The sequence below is a fragment of the Engystomops pustulosus genome, chromosome 1, assembly GCF_040894005.1.
Source record: "Engystomops pustulosus chromosome 1, aEngPut4.maternal, whole genome shotgun sequence".
Classification (NCBI taxonomy): domain Eukaryota; kingdom Metazoa; phylum Chordata; class Amphibia; order Anura; family Leptodactylidae; genus Engystomops; species Engystomops pustulosus.
Window position 1 is genome coordinate 180,113,914 of NC_092411.1, and position 25,143 is coordinate 180,139,056.

At 33.7% G+C, this 25,143-nt stretch overlaps 1 protein-coding gene across 13 annotated transcripts in view; it reads left to right on the forward strand.

The window, feature by feature from the left end:
- The window catches only part of NRG1 (neuregulin 1), a 482,754-nt gene extending 458,021 nt beyond the window's left edge, over nt 1–24,733 (forward strand). For 3 of the 13 annotated variants that reach the window (XM_072114049.1, XM_072114095.1, XM_072114082.1), the window contains 8 exons: nt 1,694–1,814; nt 3,551–3,618; nt 9,138–9,161; nt 16,104–16,206; nt 17,098–17,224; nt 18,279–18,409; nt 20,400–20,600; nt 22,900–24,733. In XM_072114049.1, coding sequence (XP_071970150.1) covers nt 1,694–1,814; nt 3,551–3,618; nt 9,138–9,161; nt 16,104–16,206; nt 17,098–17,224; nt 18,279–18,409; nt 20,400–20,600; nt 22,900–23,572 — 1,448 coding nt within the window. In that variant the 3' untranslated portion in view covers nt 23,573–24,733. Of the gene's footprint in view, nt 1–1,693; nt 1,815–3,550; nt 3,619–4,030; nt 4,090–9,137; nt 9,162–16,103; nt 16,207–17,097; nt 17,225–18,278; nt 18,410–20,399; nt 20,601–22,899 lie in introns of those variants that run through there. The other 10 variants (XM_072114058.1, XM_072114090.1, XM_072114073.1 and 7 more) reach the window with 7 other exon arrangements.
- Nucleotides 24,734–25,143: the final 410 nt, after the last annotated feature.

Below are 25,143 nucleotides of genomic sequence, written 5' to 3' on the forward strand. Positions count from 1 at the left end.
TATAAATATGATATAATTAAGCTCTATGTCTAGATACTACGGATTTATCATTTGTTTCATACATGTGATTTTGTATGTGCTGTTCAATCACTCTTGTATGGTAATTAATTGACTAATAAAAACCTTTTGAAGTTAAAAAAAAAAACATTGATCAGTAGAACATACATGTTAGTCAATAGAAGTGCTCAGCTGCACAAGGCTTTGTAGTTTTGATGTCTACAAACATATTTTGTAGGAAATAGCCTATTTTGGGTGTCATATGGAGTAGTGGTTTGAATACTTATCAGATGCTCGGATTATAATGCTTAAATGGCATTGTCAGAAGTCTGCCTTTAAGGTCAAACTTTCCAATACATAAAGAGATGTATATGTATATGGGTGTGTATAAGATATGGATCAGTCTACATTCTTTTCTGAATTTCTCCAGTAGCAAGATCAGATGAAGTGTATCTATAAGTAAATTGTCTATTACTCTGTGATTGTTTGTCAAAAAATTGTCATGGAATGATAGTGTCCTTTTCCCAAGAAAGTTAAGGGTGACTGAGGGTGTTGTATTGCATTTTGTTTTGCAATTTATCTTCTCAAGTTTAAGAACAATTTTTTTTGGAATATCGATCAGTCTATTCATCTATTAAAACATACCATCATTTTCTTATATAATTGAAGCTTTGTGTTCTTTTTTTGTTTAGCATGAGGTGAATTTCTCTATTTACACTACACTATATCTAAATGACCTGCCGTAATAGTTTCCATAGCATACAATTAAGCCCCATAGTACATTGTCATTAGCATTTTACCTTGTCGGGTCACGTATATGGGGCATGTGTGACATCCACTACATGCTTGTTCTCATGGAAAACAGATGTCGTTCATCACTGCTCACGCTCTAATATGGAACAAGAACCCTGGCTATCCCTGTTACGCAACAAGCATTAAGTTTCTGTTTCAAACTGAATGTATGGCAAAACATATTTGCTATCTGGTTCCTGATAGTCTTGGTACTGGTTAACTGTTTTATGTGACTTAGAATTCTTACTTTTTGTTTAGAATTAGAAACATAGGACTGGCGTATGATAGCTACTACAACTAATAATAATAATAATAATATTTAATGATTAACCTTTATTTATACAGCACCATCATATTACGTAGCACTTTACAAATAAAATGACTACATATGCAAATTAGATAAGTACTACAGTTGCTTTAAACAACGGTCTTCTGCAAGTACACTAGTCTTTAAACCCAAGTGACTTTGATGGTTGAGGTTAAGACACAGTTGTAACAAATGAGATGGACATTAATTGGTCAATATTTAAAGAGAAATGTGCCTAAAATACTTTTCATGAACTGACAAAATGTCTAAATCCATGGTCTCTTACTTTGGTCTTATAAAATAGGTTACTTGTTCCTCCCTGGGTGCATTTTAGTAGAATGTCTGAATCACATGCCTATTTTTAGTACATTTAGGACATAGTATATTCATATGGACTAATTATTAAAAACAAGCATTCTCATAAACGCTTTTCTCAATAATAGAACCCTATAAATGGGCCATAAAAAACCTGCCAATGTCCAGAAAGTTGTTTTTTGGGAAGATTTTCTGTTTAAAGAAAGTAAAAAGAAATGAATGTCTTTTGTAAAAGTTGTATCATCAATAATGAATACATTTTCCTTTTTCCATCATTTACAGGCCCTGCAGTGGGGCATCTATCAAAATGTTCAGAAAAGGAGAAGACATACTGTGTTAATGGGGGTGAATGTTATGTGATCAATGGAATTACAAGCAGTCCAGCAAGAAAATTCATGTGCAAGTAAGACTACTTACTATATATCTTTGTTTTCTTATTTATTCATCTGCAAGGTAATATTCAATAAATAGTATTGTGTCACTACACTCATAGGTATCAATCTCAGATCCTGATCCACCAGCATTTTTCACTACGCTACAGTTACAAGACTGTATGTTTATTACATATTTTATAAGAACATAAATAAATATTGTGAAACATTTGTTTATGTGTGGATATGTGAAAAGTATAAACCACATGTATATAACAAAAATGCAATAAAAAATTGGAATTCAACAAATATGACCTGTGGTGACTCATGCAGTGACATAATACAATCTGGTTTTGTACTTCTGCTTAATGTTGAATGGCTCTGGATATTACCTTACAAGATTTTAATTTTGTTCATTATCAACAAAAAAGTTATGGAATTTTCAATGTGCATTTTTTAATTTCATTATAGTGTCAATAGAGGGGACAGTATTAAAACTGATAAAAGGCCTAGTGGCGGAGCAAATAATCAGATTCCATATATTGGTATTAGGATGGCTCCTCTACATTTTCTGTGCTTTAGTTTCAAGTTACCTGAATTGTTTGTTTGTGCGACTTTGCAAGAATCATTTTGGAAGAAATTCTCAGAAATAAAAGAAAATATGTTTTCTTGGTTTTCATTATTACTAATATAACTATGAAATGTTCCCCAAAATGTATCTAGTTATTTCAGTCGCCTCTGCGCCTCACACATGTCATCTGCTGTAACCTATATCTGTTGTAACTAACCAATACTTAGGCCTAATTTCTAAGGCATCATGTTTAACCTTGTATGTCATAGACTACCTGATTTATATGTGGTAAGATATTTATATATGGTAGTTTTTTGGTAAGATCTATATATTGTATCAAATGGTTGTTTCATTATATCACCTCAGTGGTACATATACAGTACCACCAATAATGTCAGCATAGCTAATTTATAAGTAACAACTGAAACACCTTTCCTAGGTGTAAGACAAGTGATAATTGGTAAATTCTAACACATACATAAAAAAATATTGCAATTTAACAGTTCTTCTAAAGTTACTTAAAAGAGAACAAAAAGAAAACAACTTTTAGTTTTGTTTTTCCATGTCCACTTTATATCCATTACCTTGTGCCCACAATTCCTATTGCAAGATAATGTGAAACTCACACTCCAAATAGCCAAATGTTACAGTGGACCTTAAATCCCCTCCACTAATTCCAAAACAGTCACTCAGCCCCCACCAGTCCTGAGTGATGTGTCATTAGTTTAGGTATGCTATTTAGACTAGTAAATTCATCTACTTTTAGGTAAGCAATGTCAGGCTGTCTGCCACAGGGTCGTCAACCTGACATTATAAAGCCTAATTAGCATATTGTATGTAGAAATTAACATAAAGAATAGCATTAAAATAGTGGGGACTATTTCAACTGTGTAGGAATAAGTGGACTGGTGATGGTATTTAAAGGTGGTGGTGTATATTATGATGATCAAAGAAACCTTGGTCATTCTTTTTAGTACTGTGTTGTGTAAATCTATCTCCTCCAGTCATATATGTCATATTTACTGTCCCTTTACGTTGTCCTCATCATTTGTGCCTCAGTTATGCCTCACTTTTCATGTTGCATGTATTGTTGTTTTGAAAAGTGAAGCATTTTTTGCCATGTCCCACAGGAGAACACATTCAGATGGATACCATTCTTCTTCTTTTTCTTTTGCTCATCACATTTTTACCCTTTAGGTGCAAACCAGGATTCACGGGAGCAAGATGTACTGCGACTGACCCTGTGAGAGTCATAAGACCAGAAAGTATGTCCCAATAATCTGATTTGTTTTTTTTATCCCCCAAATGCAGCAACAAATAAAAAAATGAATCAGACATACTTGGTAGGGTCTTTTCTCAAAGACATGAGTTTCTTTTTGTGCTACACATGACTTTGCTTACATCAAGAAATCAATACATTTTTCTTAGTTCTTTACAAGAAATTAATTAATCATTCATTTATTAGACAAAATTTGTATATATCATAATTTTTGTAAATGTTCTGGATATAAGTAGATACCAAACATAAAGTCATGCTGGTACAAAAGGGAAAACATAGTTTTTGGTGGTGGACCTCTAAGAACAATCAGTTGACACTTGAAGGATCTTCTTTCTTGGCCATATATTCAACTCTTCTCTTTTCTCTGTTTTCTCCACCCTTTTTGTCTTTCCTCTCAGGTGCCCAAATGAATTTACTGGTGATCGCTGCCAAAACTACGTAATGGCCAGCTTCTACAGTACGTCCACTTCCTTTCTGTCTCTGCCTGAATAGGAGCATGCTCAATTGGTGCTGCTTTCTCGTTGCTGAATCTCTCTTCAGATCTCACCTAGTACTTGATGTATTATTCTCTACTAGGCTCAGTACTGTTTGCTCTGCCTGTAGCATGATATCAAATAATAATAATGGACTATTATTATTATTATTACTGTATTATCTTTTTGATGCACCAATGTCAATGGGCATGCATGTGTTATTATATAAGAGTTTTTAGCCTTTGTAAAGGTAAGATAAGAGAAACATGTTAAAAGATTCCTTATTTAAGAGTACTAGTTAATGTGTATGTTTTGACCACATAAAAATACAAACTTTTGTATTTATAGAAGGCCAAAACATATATTAACACCAAAGATACAAGATTCTATGTAAGGGTTACTTCGAGACCAACATAAAAGCTATTACAGTATACATTTGTCACACTCACTCACCTAGATACATGCAACCAGTTTTAGATGTGTTCATACCATAGTTTTTATGGACATCCCAACCCTCAGTATTTACGAGAAGACCCCAAAGTGTTTGTATTTGCTGGTACATGTTATTTAAAGGCTATGAGGGTAGGGGGTAGGCAGAGCTTTGATGACACAAGGATTATAACAGACAATTTCATGATTCAATACTCTTTTTAAAACTGAATGGAACTAAGAATGTTAATTATCAGACAGCATATGAGAACCTGTCATTAGGGCAAATGGGAATATCTGTTATCAGTATTGTTGACCTGGAATTTATTGATTTAGTTTTACACTTACTGTACAGATGCATGCAGCATGATTCCTTTTCAAAAGTAAATATTAAGTATTATTAATTTATAGAGCATCATTAATTCCATGGTGCAGTATAGTCAGTAAGGGATTCACATACATGTATGCAATTACAAACCATGTACTGTATAAATCATTCCATGTCTAACCAATAACTTGATACCAAACCCTAGACTAATATTTTACCCCTAAATACATACTACAGATCAAACTTTGAGTTTAAGGATGTGGCCTTTGGTTTAAAATATTTGTGCTGCCCAAACTGTACATTGACTAAACCTTAAAGGAAACCTACCACCACAAATCTACCTATAAAGGTAGATTGGGTGGTAGGTGCATCAATGGGACGTGAGGATAGCCCTTTTAAGGGCTAATCCTCACGTCCCCTCACTTTTTTGGTAACTTTTATTCCACAGATATTTAAATTTACTTATGCAGCTACCGGGGCGTGGAGTAGCCGCATATGAGATTACATGAGGCGGCTACTCCACGCCCCGGTACCCACTTTACCCCTCCTACTCACCCATCTTCGGCGCGCAGCTCCGCGTAGCTGCGCGCCCTCGTCCGGCGACCCTGCCGTCTGCGCATGTGAGTAGGAGGGGTAAAGTGGGTACCGGGGCGTGGAGTAGCCGCCTCATGTAATCTCATATGCGGCTACTCCACGCCCCGGTAGCCGCATAAGTAAATTTAAATATCTGTGGAATAAAAGTTACCAAAAAAGTGAGGGGACGTGAGGATTAGCCCTTAAAAGGGCTATCCTCACGTCCCATTGATGCACCTACCACCCAATCTACCTTTATAGGTAGATTTGTGGTGGTAGGTGCCCTTTAAAGCCTCATTTTAAAACACATTTTTAATTCTATCCATGACATTTCTCATCCATCACATAACCAGGAACGTGTATAGCAGGATATTCTATAGGTTGCAAGAAAGCCATGAAAATGATATTTTATGCCCCTCAGTTGCCACAAAAGGACCTGTGTTTCATCTAACTGTATTACATTCTGTATAACAGCTGAAATAAACTTCCCTTGACAGTCCAAGACTTGCAAAATACATCTGCCTAAACCATTGACATGTCATAAGATGTCATTGTACCTATGTCATGCTTTATAGCACATCTGAACCCCCTTTAGGAGTAGATGGAGTCAGATTAGTTGCTACTACCCTGTTGATATCAACAGTGATGTCAGTAATCCTAATATTATAGTGCTGAAGCCTGTTCATCAATGATAACCCTTCAGCTTAAAATTTTTTTTAGAAAAAAAAGATTTAAGCACTCTACTTATTTCCACCAGATTTGCAAAATCTATACAGAGTTAGAGCCCTTAATAGAGTTTTCCCACCGGGTATTTGATTAGTTACTGATCAGTGGGGGGTTTACTTCTGGGAGCACAGCGATTGAGAGAAACTCAGGGACTTGTGCGCATGAATGACTGATACTCTATTCCTTTCTATGGCACTGCCCCTTTCTCCCCATCACTGGGCTGGATCATTTATCCTGTGGACATTTTAGGCATTATAGGATAGTGAATAGGGGGTTAAGCTATATTTTCAAGTAAACTTTCCCTCAGAAACAGGCCTATACATTGTTTTTGTGTGATATTATGAACACACAGATTTGTAATAGAAAGGAAAACCCATGGAAAATGGGGCACTTTTTTTGGAAAAAGCAAACATAATTTTTTAGTACTTGACATCATACTTATCCTCAGGTTACAAATAAATGAATTATTTCCCAATTTTGAACACTTGACAAAAACAGTTTTGATTTTGAATAATACAGTACTATTTCTCAGACACTGACTGAAAATAAAACATTATTCGTATAATTAGTCAACATCATAGAGTGAGTAAGGAAATCAATACAGAAATACTTGGACTAGTTATGAGATATGTGCTTCCAGTTCACTAAACTATGTTCTATTTTTACATAAAGACTAGGATAGATTCCCTTAATGTTTTATCTCAGCACTGAGTATATACTGGTGGATAGCCAAAAATGTTTATCAGACACATCCTGTAGTGAATCTTTTCACCTTTAATTGAGCGAATATGGTCTAAAAGATTTATTTTTCAATAAATTTGCATAAATGAGTAGTACAAGTGACTACAAGAATTATTCAGATCCATCTTTTTACAGAAAAGTATCTTTCTCCACGTACTTTGGGTATTATCCCCGCTCTATCCTGCTTATTTATCTTTGTCTGAAATCTCTGCTGAATTCCATCCAATATAAGTTAAATATAAGGGTTAATCTTATGAATGCCATTTGCCTCATTAAAGTAGTTGACCACAGATATATGTGAATACGGTTCTTGGGTTCAAATGTATCCCTCAGCAGAGTTCTTAGTAAAGAGCTAAATGTGAAGTTAATGAGCCCTCAGAGTTTTACAAATGATAGTTATTAAGAATACTATAATTATCTTGTAATAAGTGTTTGGTGTCTGTGACCCTACACCCCCTATGACTGGAGCTGGTGTAGAGACATCATAGATTTGTAAGTGTACTTTAGTTTAGAAAGCCATTTCATTTCATAACCCATGTATGGAAAAGTAAGTCTAAAATCATAACACTGCAAGCATATTTGCAGTTTATTTTTGTGTGATATAGATTTTTAAATAAATAAAATAACAAAGCTAAATATGACTGTTTTGACCCTGACATTTCACCATGAAATTGTAATCCAATCTGCAGGAAGCCTGTTCTAAAGCAGAGGCTGGGCAAATTCATATAGAGGAAAGGACTGAATAGAACATGCATTTTATGTTTAATTTTATACACTTAAATATCTGTTCTTTCTTTACTAATAAAAAAGTAATGAAGGTACTAGCAGCTATCTCTGTATGTGCAGTCGTAGAGGGGAGGTTTTTTAAATCACCGATATAGCAGGTTGCCTGTGTGTACAGAGAGAACAGAGGCAAAAATAAACATTCCATCACACAACATTTTCCATGTTCACATGTATGTAATAACATTACAGTAAAGGGAAAGATGGAATATTAGAAATATATATAATAATTATATTGTTAGAAAACTAGACAACTGCAAAGATGATACACAAACATGAAGACATATATGTAGAACTGATACATACTTGGTACACACAATATCCTTACACCCAGCATAATATAACACTTATTAGGACTCTAACTCTTCAGGTAATGAACCAAACACAATGTCCCCTGTCCACCATAATAGAAGTATAGCTGTGAATAAAAATGACACATCAACTGCTTCCCTAGTGCAAGACTTAAAGAGCAATGCATGTTTTCTCAGCATGTTATCTTGTTAAGCTTCACAGTCAAATCACATTCTAGATTTCTGAAATTTATTTTGAATGGAAGCTGAATAATTACCTCTTTTGAAAATTAATATAGTAATCAAAATTTCCTGCCATAAACAGAAAATATGTATGCATGGGCATGCTACTAACCAAGCTTTGTGTGCAACTAATGTCTAATGAGCAGTGTCAATGTAGTCTGTTATTAATGGCTGTCTTTGGAAGAAATCTGGATGATTGTTATTTGAATAAACTTTTTCCTTTGAAGTGTTACTGATTGAAGTCCACAAAACCTAATAATTCAATTTTCTTTCTTTTTTTATTTGTTGTTACATTTGGAGTTAAGCTCTTACATGTACTATAAAATTACCTATTTTTTATAAATATTATATATTGTTAGTATATATGGCATGTTTTATCGTAATTTTCTAAATGCTAGATACTGAAGTGTGTGCAACTTTTTAATGCTTTAATGTTATAGTCCAGACATTGAGTTTATTAAAAATAAATCTACTTTTTATTTCATGCAGCATTTACCGATGTAGTAAAGTATAGATACAAATGCAGAATCTAAGCAACAGACATTTTACTATAATGTTACTGTACAGTATTTCAAAGCAAATGGAGTATGTAAAAATAATAACTATAATTACATCATTTAGAAAATACTTTCTTGAGATAAAGTTAATGATGATAATAATAATGATAATATTGCATAGTATGTGCAACTATATATGAAAACATTCAGATTTCTTCCTGTGTTCCATGGTGATATATTGGGTCTAATTTTAAAAGACATGGACACTTGAGTTGACCATTTACCATCACATGTCTTGTTTTGATGTGCAGACAAAGAGTAGCCATGGTATTCATGTATAATTTGTTTTTGGAGTACAGTGTATTGCTCTTTTCTGAAACTTTTTCCTTTTCTTTCTTTTTGTCAACTTTCTGCATTGGCAGAGCATCTTGGAATTGAATTTATGGGTATGGACCAATCATTCCTTTTAGCCTGCAGATATTAGAGCCTAAAAGCTTAAAACCTTCTCTTTTTCCCCCCCTTCAATTCTAACCAATTTCCTTATGCTTTGGAAGGGATCATACAGCTATAACATAATCATACTTCCTAAAGTCTTGTATTTGCATTTCATATAACAAAAGCCTTAACACCAGAATGGAAAAATTGTGGTAAAATTTGCTTGCACTTTTACTAAACTGATTTAACCATTAGATACTCCTGGTTTATTGGGATCTATAGATTATGTTTGGAACACTAAACTAATAGACTATATATACATTTTGAAAACTCCAAATATTCTTAAAATGATCAAAAAACAAAACAAAATGAGAAGTTTAATTAAACAATGTGTGAAAATGTTAAGAATATATGGAATCTGAAGACACTGTATGTGTGTTTGTGTAATATAATATTTTATAAAGCATGCAAGTATGTGAATATATTTCTAAAGGATTTATCATTCACATTTTTTTTTAATATTCCTTGATTTCTAATTATAAATATATTATTATTATTATTAGAATTGAAACTAGAAAGTCAGGACCAAATGCCACTGAAACCAATAAGGGCAACATTTAGAATCTTTAATTAGAACCATGACACTAGCAGTTTATGTATTTTCTCTTAAGGGAAACAGGAGATTGAAATTCTTCAAAACAACTATTTAGCATTGGCTCTGCTTGGTATTACAGATAATTCCCTTTTACTTGGACAGGACTAATGCCAGAAACATATATATTTTTCAAAAAGAGATTTTGGATTGCACGTTATATAAATCAAAATGGTCGTTGGTATTTCATTGTTAAGGTTGTCTAGGATTAGAGGATAAAAAAATGCTTTTTTAAAAATTAAACAAACAGCCTTTACCTGACTATATGTAATTACAGTGCAATAATTTGCCAATAAAGTCCATAAGCAGGAGTGGTGCGGTTTCTGGAAAAAAAGACAGACCACTTTTTCTCATCTTGGAATTTTAATCTTTTCTCACCAGAAAAACATTAATTATGATATGGATTAGGTGTACACCAACTGTTAGACAACCTTACATTGCTATTACTAATAGAAAAGAGAAAAAGGTTTTTTACTCTGACTGGCGTTCCCAATGGTTCTTTAGTGTACAGCCCTTCTCATATAAATTTTTTTGTTTAGATAAACCGCACTATTCCACAGATCCTCCTGATGAAACCATGCCACCGTTCAGACCAGCACCATCGGGTCTTTCCGTCTTCCTTCAAATGTTTTATTATTCAATATTACTGGAAGAAATATGTATGCAGATGGTGTAGTATGTCCAAAAATATATTCAAATTCATCATACTCACAAAATATAGATAAAAATATGCATATAAAAATCTGTAAAGGGATGCTAGCCACATATCCGCCCGACACTGGGTTCCGCAAAAACAGCTTCTTCCGGGGCATTGCTATTACTAAATTGAAGATAAATGGGTTGTCCAGCACTTGGTTGGGTTGAGCTGTAATACCAGGTAAAGCTACACACATACCAAAATCGTTGTAAAAGTTCTATAGTTCAGGAGTTCTGGAACTTCAATGAGTCCTCTTGATCCTTTACCCTGGTTATATAGCTGTGATCCTTACTTGTCACACTACATACTGATGAACTATCCTAAGATGATACCTAAAGATCATTAGAAACCATCTCCAAAACCAAAACAGTGTTATAAGCAGTTGGCGTCGTGCTCTTGAAATTGAAAATAATATCCCAGACACAGTATCCCATGCACCAATGTCATTTTGTAGAAAATAGTAGCTGTAGAAAATAAAGTGGTTGGCAACTGCATTATATTTTGTGTACATCAATGCTTCTTTGAAATATTTATTAGTGACAAAGGGTGAGAGGACCCAGGATTTCATTAGAAGTCTAAGTTCGGGTGCGGCTCAAACCCCCTGCAGATAAAACCTGTGATCGGTGCAGGACATTTATATGACAGCATTTAAATTGGTCTGGTGTATGTGCCACCTACTTGGGGAGGATCAGTGCTCCCAAATGATTTTATAAAACAGTTAACTCCTGCCAGAACCGATCCTTACGAGAGACACTTTTTTTCTACTTTAATCTTACTATCAATATTAGTTTTCATGCTTTGCTGCAGACCTCCCGGTTTTAAAGAACTCTCCATTTTCTAGAGCATTCATCTTAGAGACTTTGTTTATAGATATATTGAACAATACACGGGTATAATGTACATTATTGCTAACATGCAGTTTGTAAACTATGATATCACAAAGACTATTTTTAGGGGGAAGTGTGAATGACAGTAGAATGAATGCACCTTATAACATACCCATTGAACTGTATGATTGTTAAATGTTATGTTGGCAATATCTCAGATTTTAATTTTCATCCATAGGAAAAATGTAGTTTAAACATTTTTTTGTTGGATTTGTATAATAATATACAAATGTTATCAACAGGGCTATTCCAAAAAATAGAAATTTGCTAAAAAGTTAACTAAATTGCAAGTTTTATGCTTTGAAATATTACTTAAAATCTACATTATGTTATCCCATTCTTAGTGTAGATTACAAATATTTAATTGTTTGCCAATATAAATGGTAAAAACTTAATACATTTCTTGAATTCTTTTTATTGAAATGGTGGAAATAAACAAAATTCCTCAAGTAGTGATCAGTAAAACCACAACTACCAACTTGATCTATGCAGTTCAACTACTAATACTCTCAACAGTATGTCACTGTTATCATGTTCAACATTTCTAGCACATTCACAGTCAAATAAATGATTGTTTTCCCACTTCTGGCAGTGATGACCACATATGAGCATTCAGTAAACATTCATTTGTTTCCTGTCACTTCTGTCCCCTACAATAAGTATGCATGTTAAGATGACAATAAGTATGCTTGTTAAGATGATTTGTTGTCTATTAGTTTTATCAGTTCATCAAACATACCCGGTTGGCATCAGTTTAGTGTGTGAGCAATAATTCTAAAATGATCATCTCCCATTCTATGAATAATATTTGTTAGATACAAAATAGCAGCCTATAAGTTAACCAGGCATTATAGGTAGTTCAGGGGTTATGCTGTATGAGAAATCCCTTCCGATTCTGCTTCAACCTTTTTTTCAAGCATTTCCTCACTCTTTTTTTCCAGTATCAAGCATGCTGTGCCAGGCCTACAGTTGACTCCTCAATTTGTGTTCCTTAACCTATTCTCCTTTATAAGATCCCTCTCTGACTCTACCTGTCCTCCATAATGTTTTTCTCTAATCCTCTCTCATTTTGTTTGTTCTTCTTTTTGTAATCAAAGCAACTTCCCCTTAGTAAAAGCTGACTACTATCACTTTATTAATAATCTCTGCTGTTCATTTTTGTTTGACTATGTTCATAACTTGTTAACTGTATTTCATGATCATGACATTGGCTTGCAAATTCCTCATTCCCATGCAAAAAGTGCACTGTATCTTAAAATAATAGCTAGAACTGGTACTTGTTTGATTTTCTAACTCAGAACTACATTTGGTTTAAAGTATATTTGGGTGTAAGATAAGTAGTGCAATTATCCAGGAAAAGATTTTTTCACAATTTTACTTTTTTTTGTTTTTTTGTCCTTCATATATGAGGCATTTAGGCAGCATTAATATAATTTTAACCCCATTGAAAACATATTCTTATGCAAAAATATGTATACTGTTTAAAGCACATCTGGTAGCTTATTATGTTGACCTATGTAAGGGTAGCATACTATAGCTATAATCCATACTCTTAGAAGCCGAATTGGAGCTAAACATGTAGTGACAGTAAGAAGAGCACTCCTCTGCCCCCTTAAATGTTTAATGCTGTTTTGACTATTAGAAGTATAGACTTGTAGCTGCAATATGCTGTCCATATAGTGCACCAGATTAAGCTGGCATATTCACTTTAAAAAAGAAAAAATCCCCACATTGGCTAATTTAACCCAATAAATTTTACATAACATAATATTTTCTACTGCTTTTGCTAACTTTTTCATACATGCCCTTCAAGGTATTTTAATGCCTGCAGGCTACTTAGGAAATGTGGGCCATTGGGGATTAATTTGAATGCAACAGTTTTTTCTTTTCTTTTAGTTTCCAAATCTAATTTAAAATATGGTTCTACTTGCAAAATCTTTGCAAGATACTTATTTCAGATGGTAATATTCACTAGTAGCAAAAATAATTGTTACATTTTCTACTGGTGAAAACAGTTATATCAGGTAAGTTTGAGTTAGATACAAGTCCTTGCTGCCACTGTGGATTTAATGTAAACCAACACATTTTTCATATTTCTGTTCACTGTTAGCAAGTAAGCAACTCCGCTGACGCCTTTGGTCCAATTGTGCCCTAAATATACAGAACATCTTCTTTAAAAGAGATAATTAAAAAAATATATATATTTTTTAAATGTTTTTAAATATTAGAAATTGCTGCAATTTGCATAATTTGGATAATTCTATTTAATTTCATACTCAAAATAAAAAATCTATTTCTTACAAATAATCTAATTTTTTTACTAAAAACAGGATTAGTTATAGTAATGTATTTTATCACAATTAATTCCAGTTAGCACATTAGAGGGGATGTCTGTGAAGGGGGCTTTTAAAATAATAAACCTTTTATACCCACCTCCTTCGGCTCTTCTATTTAGCCATGGTGCCACCCGTCACTGCTGACCTCTTTTTGTATAGGGGATGGTAGTACTGTCCTGAACTGAGGCATGCAAATGCAACTTGCATCGGTAGTCAGGAGGGCTCCACCTCTTTATACAAACAGAAGCCAACAGTAATGGGAGGCGCCATGGCTGAATGGGAGTCAGTGATTTTAAAAGGTTAATGCCCCCCCTTCCCATATATTAAAAAAAATGTATTCTCGGAAACCCTTTTGTACACTGGCAAGACAAGAAAGGTTAAATTGATTATTACAAACATTTTTAGAAATGGCATTTTTTTCTAAATCAATAACACTTATGAACATTTAATCAGTTCTAACATGAAATTTTATATACATGCTTTATAGGAGAGATAAATGCTATACATTTACATCTTATGTTGCTTTATAGGCAAATTCAATTGCTTAGCAACACATACAGTGACCAGCAGCATTACAGCGCGGTAAATTACATTTCATGCTCTGAGTTACCTACATTTTTCTGCTTGTAGTTCTGGGAAATCATTAAGTTTTCATTCTATGGTAATATAGATGATGAAGTGGGTTATAATATTATGTTTCATTTTTTACTTTTTTTCTATAATTAAACTAAGTTACACTAGATACAGAAATTATTTTAAGAAATTAGGGAAAAGATGACATTTATGGATAAACCATGATAAAGAGAAGCAAAGCCTTACAATTAGGCAGAAATAACCCAGCAGAAATGTTTTTCCAGAAGAGCAAACATAGATAAAATGTTTGTTTTACAGTGAGTGGAAATTCATGTTCCAGGTCATTGAATTAAGCTGTATACCAGATAAGAGAGCAAAGAAACATTTTTTTTTCATATTGCAACACAGTGGCTCTAGCATTGTAGCTATTGCAGAGAATTTTAATGCAAAATGAAATAATCACTGCTATTTTCTAAAGAGTTACCATAAAAACTAAGCTGTAAAATTAGATTTCATATTAAGATACAGTGCACTTGAGAAAAATAAAATTTTTACTTTAAATGTCTTTAGTTCATTTGAAATTCTTTTTTACTCCTTGATGATATAAAAGATGCAAGCCAATATCAAATGTACAAATGTACATTTTTCTCTGAGGCAATCTTGTGAAGGATACATTAATTCAAATCAATTTGGTTAATCTAATGATGGTTAATATAATTATTAAGTATCAGAATAATATTTTCCCTTCTAATATTACCTCTGAAGGGGTTTAATGGAATCAATAAGCTAAGATTCCACTGGTTGTTATATAAATAGACTTTAATAATCTCATAAGTACCGTTTTTTGGGACTATAAGACCACCTTACTGTAATATGCAGATTAAGTCAATAGATTAAGAAAATGTAACTGACACCAATTAAAAATTCCCTGGTAGTCACAGATACACATCTATTCAACAGACATACAAACACAGGCTGCATACATACACAGCTCTTTTAAATTAATTCACTCATAGCCTGTAACATTCATTTACTCTCATCTTTGATACATTCACTCACTCACACACAGCACTGATTTATTGATTCTAGACACACACATCTCTTCTACATTCATTTATTCACTCACATACAGCACTGCTACATTCCTTCCTACACACACACACACATACAGCTCTTCTACATACCCAACGGCTATACTGCTTGTAAGTTTCTTTTCCCATGAAAGGGTTTAAGGACCTTACAGTGATGCAAGAAACTTGTGATTAGTAATACACTTCTTGGATCACTTTAAGGTCCTTAACCTCCTTCATTCTTATGGTTATGTCCAGGGCAGGGAGATGGAGAGAACTTGCAGAGGGTCAGCACTATTTGATCCTTCTGACTTTGGATTACAAGACATAGGCACTTTTTAGTAACATATTTTCTTGTGTCTCATAGTCTGAAAAATACAGTAATCTTTGGTTAAAACCTTGTTGGTTAACCTTATTTAAACTAATGGTATCATCTAATGTCATTTATAGCTATAGAAAATTATCCTTCACAAGTTTTATATCAGAAATTATTATAGTTTCAATGTTTCATAAATGTTAAATATTTCCTATAAAATCTTTTTCTGTAAAGTATCTCTATTTTTAGTAAATTACAATTTAATAATAAAAAATGTTACATTTAAATACTTTTAGATATTATTGCCTATTGTAATTAGCAATTTACTAATAGATTTGTGTTGTGATTTAATTGTAATACACCATAAATTTAGAATTTGAGTGCATCTTTTTGTTTTATCTGTTTTATTTTTACCTTTCTAGAAGCCGAAGAATTGTACCAGAAAAGAGTGCTCACCATTACTGGCATCTGTATTGCCCTTCTTGTAGTTGGCATCATGTGTGTTGTGGCCTACTGCAAAACCAAGTAAAGTTTTTTATTTTTTTTTTACTTTTTTATTAGTTTGTTTTAGAAATGTCATATGTTTTAATATTTTTATAAGAATACAGGGTGTTGAATGTAGCTATGATTTAAATAATAATGAGTCCTTGCTTAATTACATAATAATAGGTGATTTAAACAAATGTGTTCAGGTCACAATAATGATTATATGAATAATATGAATAAAATGTACTTCTTTTGAGGATAAAGTATATAAATAAATGCTGAATTCAATGTTAACTTAATTGAATTTATTCACAAATGCATCTAACATGAGTAATGATACAAAATTATTATAAATTAAATGGACCAAGACAACTATTTTTATTTTCAAATCTGGATCTTAATTTTCTTTGGTTTAAATACTTTGGTGGAATTTATCATACCGTAGCACATGGTGCACCAGTACATCATGTAAACACTGCACCACTTGCCATGCTTAATATATCTAGAAGTTCTGGCCTCCTGATGTATCCGTTGGCTGGCTTGTTGTGGCCAGGTTCTGCCTAGTGTAGAATTGCACTAGAATTGCGCCAGTGTCTAGTACAGATTATAGCTAGTACACAGTCATGTGGAAGGAATGCCCTCTCCTGCCGGGCACTGCCCCTTCAACCCTCAAACATGGTGTGGAGTTGATGTAAGGTAGAAAATTCATATGCCAAGAATTAAGACACTTGCAGGGCTTTCAGAAAATTTGCACACAACCTTTGATAAATCTCCCCCATTATTTTAAGATTAACTATTTATTATTAATATTATTTACAATTAAATTTAAATAATTATTAAATTATATTGTTAAAAAACAGTAAAAAAAACCATTTGATATATTCATTTCATTAAACATGTATAATGCTTAACATTTAATTTTTTTGTTAGGAAACAGAGAAAAAAGCTACATGATCGTCTAAGGCAAAGTCTCCGATCAGAACGAAACAATATGGTCAACATGGCAAATGGCCCACATCATCCAAATCCCCCACAAGAAAATGTCCAGCTGGTAAATGTAGGTTACTTTAAAGTAACTGATAACTATCTATCCATAAAATCATGTAATGCGGCTTCTTATAGTGCTTACAAAAATATGTATGTAATAATAAGTAAATAAACCTGTTGAATTCCTAAATTTACAGCTCTCAAAGTGATCTATTCATCTTTAACCATATCTTGAGAGGAATTTATTAACTAATTTAGAGCTATAGTTATAATTTCACTTCCAGTTTATTTTACTAGGTAATGCATTTGGCTCATGTAAAGTGCAGTATGGTTTTTTTGTGAATGTAAAATCTAAGGTAGAAGAACAAAAGTAGTATAGAATAAATATTGGCAAACCAGGATCTGTCCACTATCGCTTATTCAATTTGAATTGAAAGAAAAATTTGGATAGTAAAAGCTGGAATATATATAAATTCAATTTTGACACATTGTTCATGAACACTCCATGCTCAGTGAATGCCAGGAATTAATGCAATACTGTTGCATCTGTCTCCAATAGGTTATCATAGACTTTGCTGAGCAAATACTGCACTTATCTGATGAAGGGAGCAGGATAGAAACACATGGCTAACTGCACCTTTCCATCCTATGTTTTACAGGATGCTATATATACTGTGCAGACATAGGAAAAAAGGTTGCTCGCAGCTGCCAGCATTTGTCTATAAACTTGTGTTGTGTATACCCCAGTAGTTAACATAAAATGTTATGTGAGTTTAGTCCTAGCATGACTAAAACACAAATATGATGCACATATAGCAGTATTTGCTAGTTTTGATTCAAGTTAATTATGTGTAAAGATACAATGTTTCATAACTGAAATTTAGTAAGGAAGGATTGAAAAGGTGTCCATAGGTTTAACTACTGTACATTAATAAAACTGTCCCATTGTTTTTCTGGATATTATTTGTCCTCAATGGTAAAACTAAAGTTAACATGTAAAGGGTTTAATAAAAGCTACTGCTAAAAATGTTATTAATTAATTATTAATTTATTAATTATTTTATTAATTAAGATTTTATTAAGGCTTGAGTTACAATAAACAAATATTTTATTAACAATTGCAGCAATATGTCTCAAAGAATGTTATATCCAGTGAACATGTAATTGAACGTGAGACAGAAACATCATTTTCAACAAGTCACTATACTTCAACAACACATCACTCAACAACAGTAACCCAAACACCAAGTCACAGGTATGTGCATTGACTGAATAAATTCATATTGTTAAACAAAATCTAACTATTCTTTTCCAGCCAACAAATGGACAAATGAACAAATCAATAAAATGACCATATATTATTCAATTAAACCAATCCATTGATCATATATTTTACAGGTTTTGATTTTACAATGAACATTTTACAGATAGCAATCATTTATTTTTATATTCTGGTTTGGTAATATAAAATGGACCTTAGAAATTGCAAAGCTATCCTTATTAACATGTCCCCAAACAAATGTTTTGCATGGAAAAAGAAAGCATACTCTCTTTGATTTTACCAGTTTTATCTCTTAGGACAGAATAAAAAAACATCTGGTACTTAGAAGATCTTACAATTGGGTACAAACAACCCTCCATGTATTTATTCCTACAAACCATCACAGCATTTCAGTTGGGTTGAAGTCTGAATTAGGTTTCGAACTTAATTATTTATGGCTTTATCTTATGAACTGATAGCCTCACATTTGACTCTTAAATATTTTTAACAGATGAAATCTTGATTGAGTGAATGATTTCACAGGTCCTGTAGCTGCAAAACAAACCCAGAACATTGCCTCTTGATAATTTTTGGTGGTTGTGCTGTTACGCTGTGTTTATTTTTTGCAAGTATGCAGCCCCTCCTCCTTGATAGTAAGCTTCCTCCTCATAGATTGTGAGCTCTTATTGTTTCATATGACCATGATATTACTCAGTAATGTCTTATTTTGCTTGTACCCTATGATTTGTGAAGCGCTGCGGAATTAGATGGCAAATTATTATTATTAATACATTATATTAATACATCCCCTCATTGGCCTTGTCTGTCCAATGGATATTGTTCCGGAAGTATTGTGCTTTGTTTTTGATGCAACTTTGCAGTAGTGTAGGTTGTTTCATGACCCACAAACCCAGTTAAGTCATGCTACCATGTTTAACTGTAAAAGAGGATGTCTCTTGACAAGATCCAGCTAAGTTGCATATCACCAGCTGTCTTGCAAATGAGACAACCTCATGGTACACGGGAGGTATGCACAGCCATGGCATGTAATGCAATGAAGAAAAAGAGAAAAGTCCATCCAACAAGTTTTGTCTTCAAACTTGTCATGTATGAACCATCACTAAACTCATGACATGACAAAGGGCAAGCTTACTGTCTAAAACCTGTAAGCATCTATTTTATTCTTAGCTATGAGTGATTGTTAAGCCTCCTTTCTCCTGGCAATCCAACCAATAAACCAGTCTCAAAAGTTTTCCCTCACTTTGTCTGCATTTTGCTGTCATGTGTACCATATTTTTTGTCTGAGATTACCTTTACCTAATGTGAAGACCATGTCTCGACCTCTTTTTATTTATTATGTAGTGCTATGTAAAACTATATAAATCATAGATGGTATTTGTGTTGCCAGTTTATGTCACTCATTTCTGGAATGCTTGTTCATCTTTATGGGAGTTACAGTAACAACATAGAATAGCCAGGCTGTTTCTGCAACTGTGTCAGACTTGAGCTGGAGACAAAACTATGAGTTTCTCAGACAGATGTAGCTATAATGGAAATAACCTTTAAAGGAAACCTACCAATTTAAAATGGTCGGTGTAAGCTGTAAACACCGGTGCTTAGTTTCGTTAGTGTTATAAACCGCGGTATTATAAACTTTATAGCAGAAACTGCTTCGGTGCTGCGTGCGCACGATCGTGCACGCGCCTACATAGGAAATGCCGCAGGCGTTGCGTGCGCACGGTCGCGCGCAGCGCCGAAGCAGCTTCTGCTATAAAGTTTAAAAAGTGTTAAAACCGCGATACCGCTGTTTATAACACTAACGAAACTAAGCACCGGCACCAACTCACCCTGAGCTGGTGCTCGGTGTTTACAGCTTACACCGACGATTTGAAATGGTAGGTTTCCTTTAAAATGTAAACGTTGTAATATTGTGTATTTGTTATGACCATATTTTAAGGACCATTTTTATCTTTCTTATTTATAGCTGGAGCAATGGTCAATCTGAAAGTATTATTTCAGAAAGTCACTCTGTCATTGCCACATCATCAGTAGAAAATAGTAGACACACAAGTCCAACAGGACCAAGAGGACGCCTAAATGGTATTGGAGGTCCCAGAGACTGCAGTTATCTCAGGCATGCAAGAGATACTCCAGATTCATACAAAGACTCACCCCACAGTGAAAGGTATGCTGTATTTTATGTTGTGTCATAACTAGTAAACTTAAAAGAAATCAGGGACACTTACTCATAGATCCAGGCACTGTGGCTGTAGTAATAGTCTTATATTTTTTATCTCCTTCTTTGTAAAATCAATTTTTAAAATTAAATGAGTCTAAGAGGCATGGTGTTAAGGGAGCTGCCTTTCAAGCTAAAGGAGGCATTGTTTTCGATTCCCCACCTTGGAAAATATTTTGCATATTTCCCAGAATTCCCTAGTGGAGCATCAATGGATTTTAGTCTCCACATTCCTATAAGGCAGCCTTAATTGGCAAACTCTCCATAATGAGAACTTTTACTTCCTGACCCTAGCAATCAATGGCCTCTCACTCAGCCAAATCAGTTCCTTATGCTGTACTGAAGGGACCCAACCAGGTGGAAACAGTGCTGTCTACAGATGGGAATCGATATAAAATCGATGGGAATAGATATACTGGTTTAGCTTAATGTTGTTATATTTCTTTGTAGGTGTGTTAAGGAGGCTGCCTTTCAAGGTATCAAAAAGAGGCAGTGTTTTCCATTTCCCACCTTGGAAAATGTATTTGCATATTTCTCACTTGTGCACTGAGCAGGGATTGCTCACTGCACAAGTGCTGTGGAATCCGGGGGAAGGGTGAGACAGTCTAACAGTCGATAAAGCCAGATCACAGAGGGGCAAGGGTAGCACCTAAGTCTGTTTAGCATTTAAAAAAAAATATTTTAGAGGATAAGGTATTTAGACCAGCCACATTTACTTCAGTGAAGAAAAAAGCTGCAGTATTGACACAACTTATAGAAATATGTGACAGTGTTTCTAGAAGAAACCAGCCATCAATTTCTAGTGATCTACAAACATTTTAACGAATTGGCAGAATATAATGGTTTTTAGACATTTCTGTCTTGATGTACAATGTCAGATTTATTGAAGACCAAAGTATAATCCACTGAAAATAAAAACATCAGCTACTACAACATATACATAGGAATTCATCCTAAATCTTCAACACCAGGAAATGTTTAGCCTACCAAAAGCTATTCACATATTTATTACCATAGTGTGTTGGTTGCCAGTTGATTTCTAATCTCCTCTAAGCTTCTTTAATGATATGAAAGACTGCAGTACTTATTTTTTTATAAATTTATTACATAAGGCTTTTACTGTACTGAGAAACTGCCATTGTTTATCAATTCACATTGCCTTGTAGCCTAGGAAGAATTGAAGACTTCTCTTGACGGTCCTGTAGAGCATTTGTTTGACGTTTAAATTCTAAGAAGAAAACACTTTTCTGAAAACTGATTTGCTATATTCTTCTAAAATGATTCGTCTAAACATAGTATTAAAAAGAGTATTTAATACTAAAAAAAGAGTATTTTTAGTATTTTCATGATGGTACTTTATACTAAAATGAATATAAACCTACCCCAATTGTACATTCAAGTGTGTTTGTACCTTATATTACTGTTTGGCTTAAATGGGTTGTCCACTTTCAGCAAATAATTGATATGGTTTGTATAAGGAAAAGTTATACAATTTTGCAATATACTTTCTGTATTAATTCCTCACAGTTTTTCAGATATCTGCTTGCTGTCAATATATTGGAAGCTTGATTGTTTATTTACAGTGACAGCACGGCTCATTATTATCACAAAGAGTAATCAGAGCTGTGTGTTATAATGAATCTATGCACCTGTGTGACATCACATGACCACGGACAGATATCTATCCACAGAAGGTAAACATAGAAGCTTTCTATAGCAGGACAGCAAGCTGAGATCTAGAAAAATGTGCAGAATAGATACAGAAAGTATATTGGAAATTTGTTTAACTTTTTCTTATTCAAAGAATATAATTTTTTTCTGAAAGTGGACAACCCCCTTCAATCTACTTGAATGGGACAGTGAAACTGAATTCCCTTATACTGATAAGTACAATGTCATAGGATACCACTTGGTATTTTATTTGGCAGACAGTTATTTATTTCTAATAAACTCACATTTTTCAAAAATGTTCTCTATGTAGACTAAAAATAAGTTATATTATTCACAGGACATGACCTTATTTTGCAACTAATATCATTTGTAAACGAGGTTGATTTATTATCTTATTTGAAAAAAAAGATCAGTACAGTTCACTGTTGGTTTTCCATTTGTGTGGAAAAGTCTGTCTCACTTTTAGAAATTCGGAATACTTACTTGAAATATTGTATGCTTTCTATAAAAATGAATATAATTTTATTTCATATTTTAACATTTAATTCTTATTTTCCTTTTGCTCTGCATGGCATAGATATGTTTCGGCAATGACCACGCCGGCTCGCATGTCACCTGTAGATTTTCAGACTCCACTATCTCCTAAATCACCATGTTTGGAAATGTCTCCACCAGTATCAAGCTTAGCTGTATCTGTACCATCAGTTGCTGTCAGCCCTTTCATTGAAGAAGAAAGACCGTTGCTTTTGGTGTCACCACCAAGATTGCGAGATAAAAGATATGATTTATATTACCATCATCACCATTACAACCAGCAGTATAATTCTTACCATCACAATCCTGCCCATGACAGCGGCAGCCTGCCACCTAGTCCTTTAAGAATAGTGGAGGATGAAGAATATGAAACTACACAAGAATACGAGCCATCAATGGAGCCTGTAAAGAAACTAGTGAACAGCCGGAGGGCAAAAAGAACAAAACCCAATGGTCATATTTCCAACAGATTAGAATCGGACACTGACACAAGCTCCGAGAGCAGTACAACTGAGAGTGAGACAGAAGATGAAAGAATAGGTGAGGATACTCCTTTCCTGAGTATACAAAACCCCTTGGCAACCAGCTTAGAGTCAACAAGTGCATACCGGCTTGCAGACAGTAGGACTAACCCAACTAGCCGATTCTCAACGCAAGAAGAGTTACAAGCAAGGCTGTCCAGTGTAATAGCTAACCAAGACCCTATTGCTGTATAAAACAAATAAAACATAGATTCACCTGTAAAACTTTATTTTATATAAATGAAGTATTCCACCTAAATTAAACAATTTATTTTATTTTAACAGTTCTGCAGTAGAAAACAGGAAACGTTTTATAAATTAAGTATATGTACAAATGTGTTATGTGCCATATGTAGCAATTTTTTACAGTATTTCAAAATAAGAAAGACATCAATGGTGCCTTTATGTTATGTTATGTTGAAAACAGTTTTTGTATGTCCCAGTGATTGCTGTCCCACAGTATTTTTGCAAAACTGCCCTATATTTTTCCCTGTTTTATTTACTTTATACTTTCTGTTTCTTTGACGGCTTATTGTGCATTGCATTAACACTGTAGACTGAATGTATGATTTAAGAGTTAACGCAGTCCCTCATTGTTTGCTTGTGGTACTGTAAACTAACTGTCCCTACAATGCAGTACTCGTACATTTTATGTAAAAATTGTTTTGCTTTCAATATACAACCGGGTTATGTCTGCTCTTTGCTGGCCAAAGCTTTGCTTATGAGGCTCTGATCTAATAGTAGATTGAAAAGCATGCTACTATTAATCACAGCAAGATAACAGAGACTGCAAATACTACACAATGTTTAATACTTATTGGAATTGCAAATGCTACTGTGACATACACAATACTTAACTAGAAAGTTGATTACTTTTGGAACACTATAGAATCAGATAATATAATTCATTTATTGTCTCATTGATAAAGAAGTCCATAATGCCTGAGGGCTTCGCTCGTTCACCTCCCACATAAACAAAACCAAATAACAAAACCCATTGTTAATAAACACACTACTACACGTAATATATTTATCCAACATGAAGGGTGAGCAGGCAACTGAACACAAATAAAGGTGCAATTATTTTTGACCATTTTTGTTTTAATGTTTTTTTGTAATTATGAAATGTTGTGTGATATACAGGGTTCTCTTAAGACACATGGACACTATAGACTATTTATTAGCTAGCAAATCTGTTACTTAGAATAACTAATAACCTTGTGTGAGAGGATACTTTCACTTCTTTGAATTCTATTTTTTATAGGATGCGTATGAAAGGTGTACAATTTTCATTTGTAGCTAGCAAGATGAGAGTGGGTCTTCTATTTTGATAATGATTAAAATGTATTTATTTGACGCACGTTTGCATTCTTCAGGCTGAAAACATGCATGAACATTTGGTTTGGAATGTGCATGACAGTGATAAAATGAGACTCAGTGACTGTTAGTAGTTTCAGTAGCTTTGGATACATGTTGGAAATATTGCACCTTTGACATTGAGAAGGACTTTTTTTTTCTGTCCATTACGTTTTCCCAGTGATTAGTTATAGCATGAGTCTACCTTTAAACTACCTAGTTTCTTGGGACAGGTGAAATAAAAAATGGTCTTCCATACTAAACAATTAACATGATATTATGAGTACTGAAAGGGAATGAAAGAAATGTTTGTCCCTTTGTTCTGTTTTTTTTTTTAAATATACTTCTCTTTTGGAGAACGTACAAGTAAATGGATTTCATAGCTGCCATTTTCACTGTGATTAGCATAG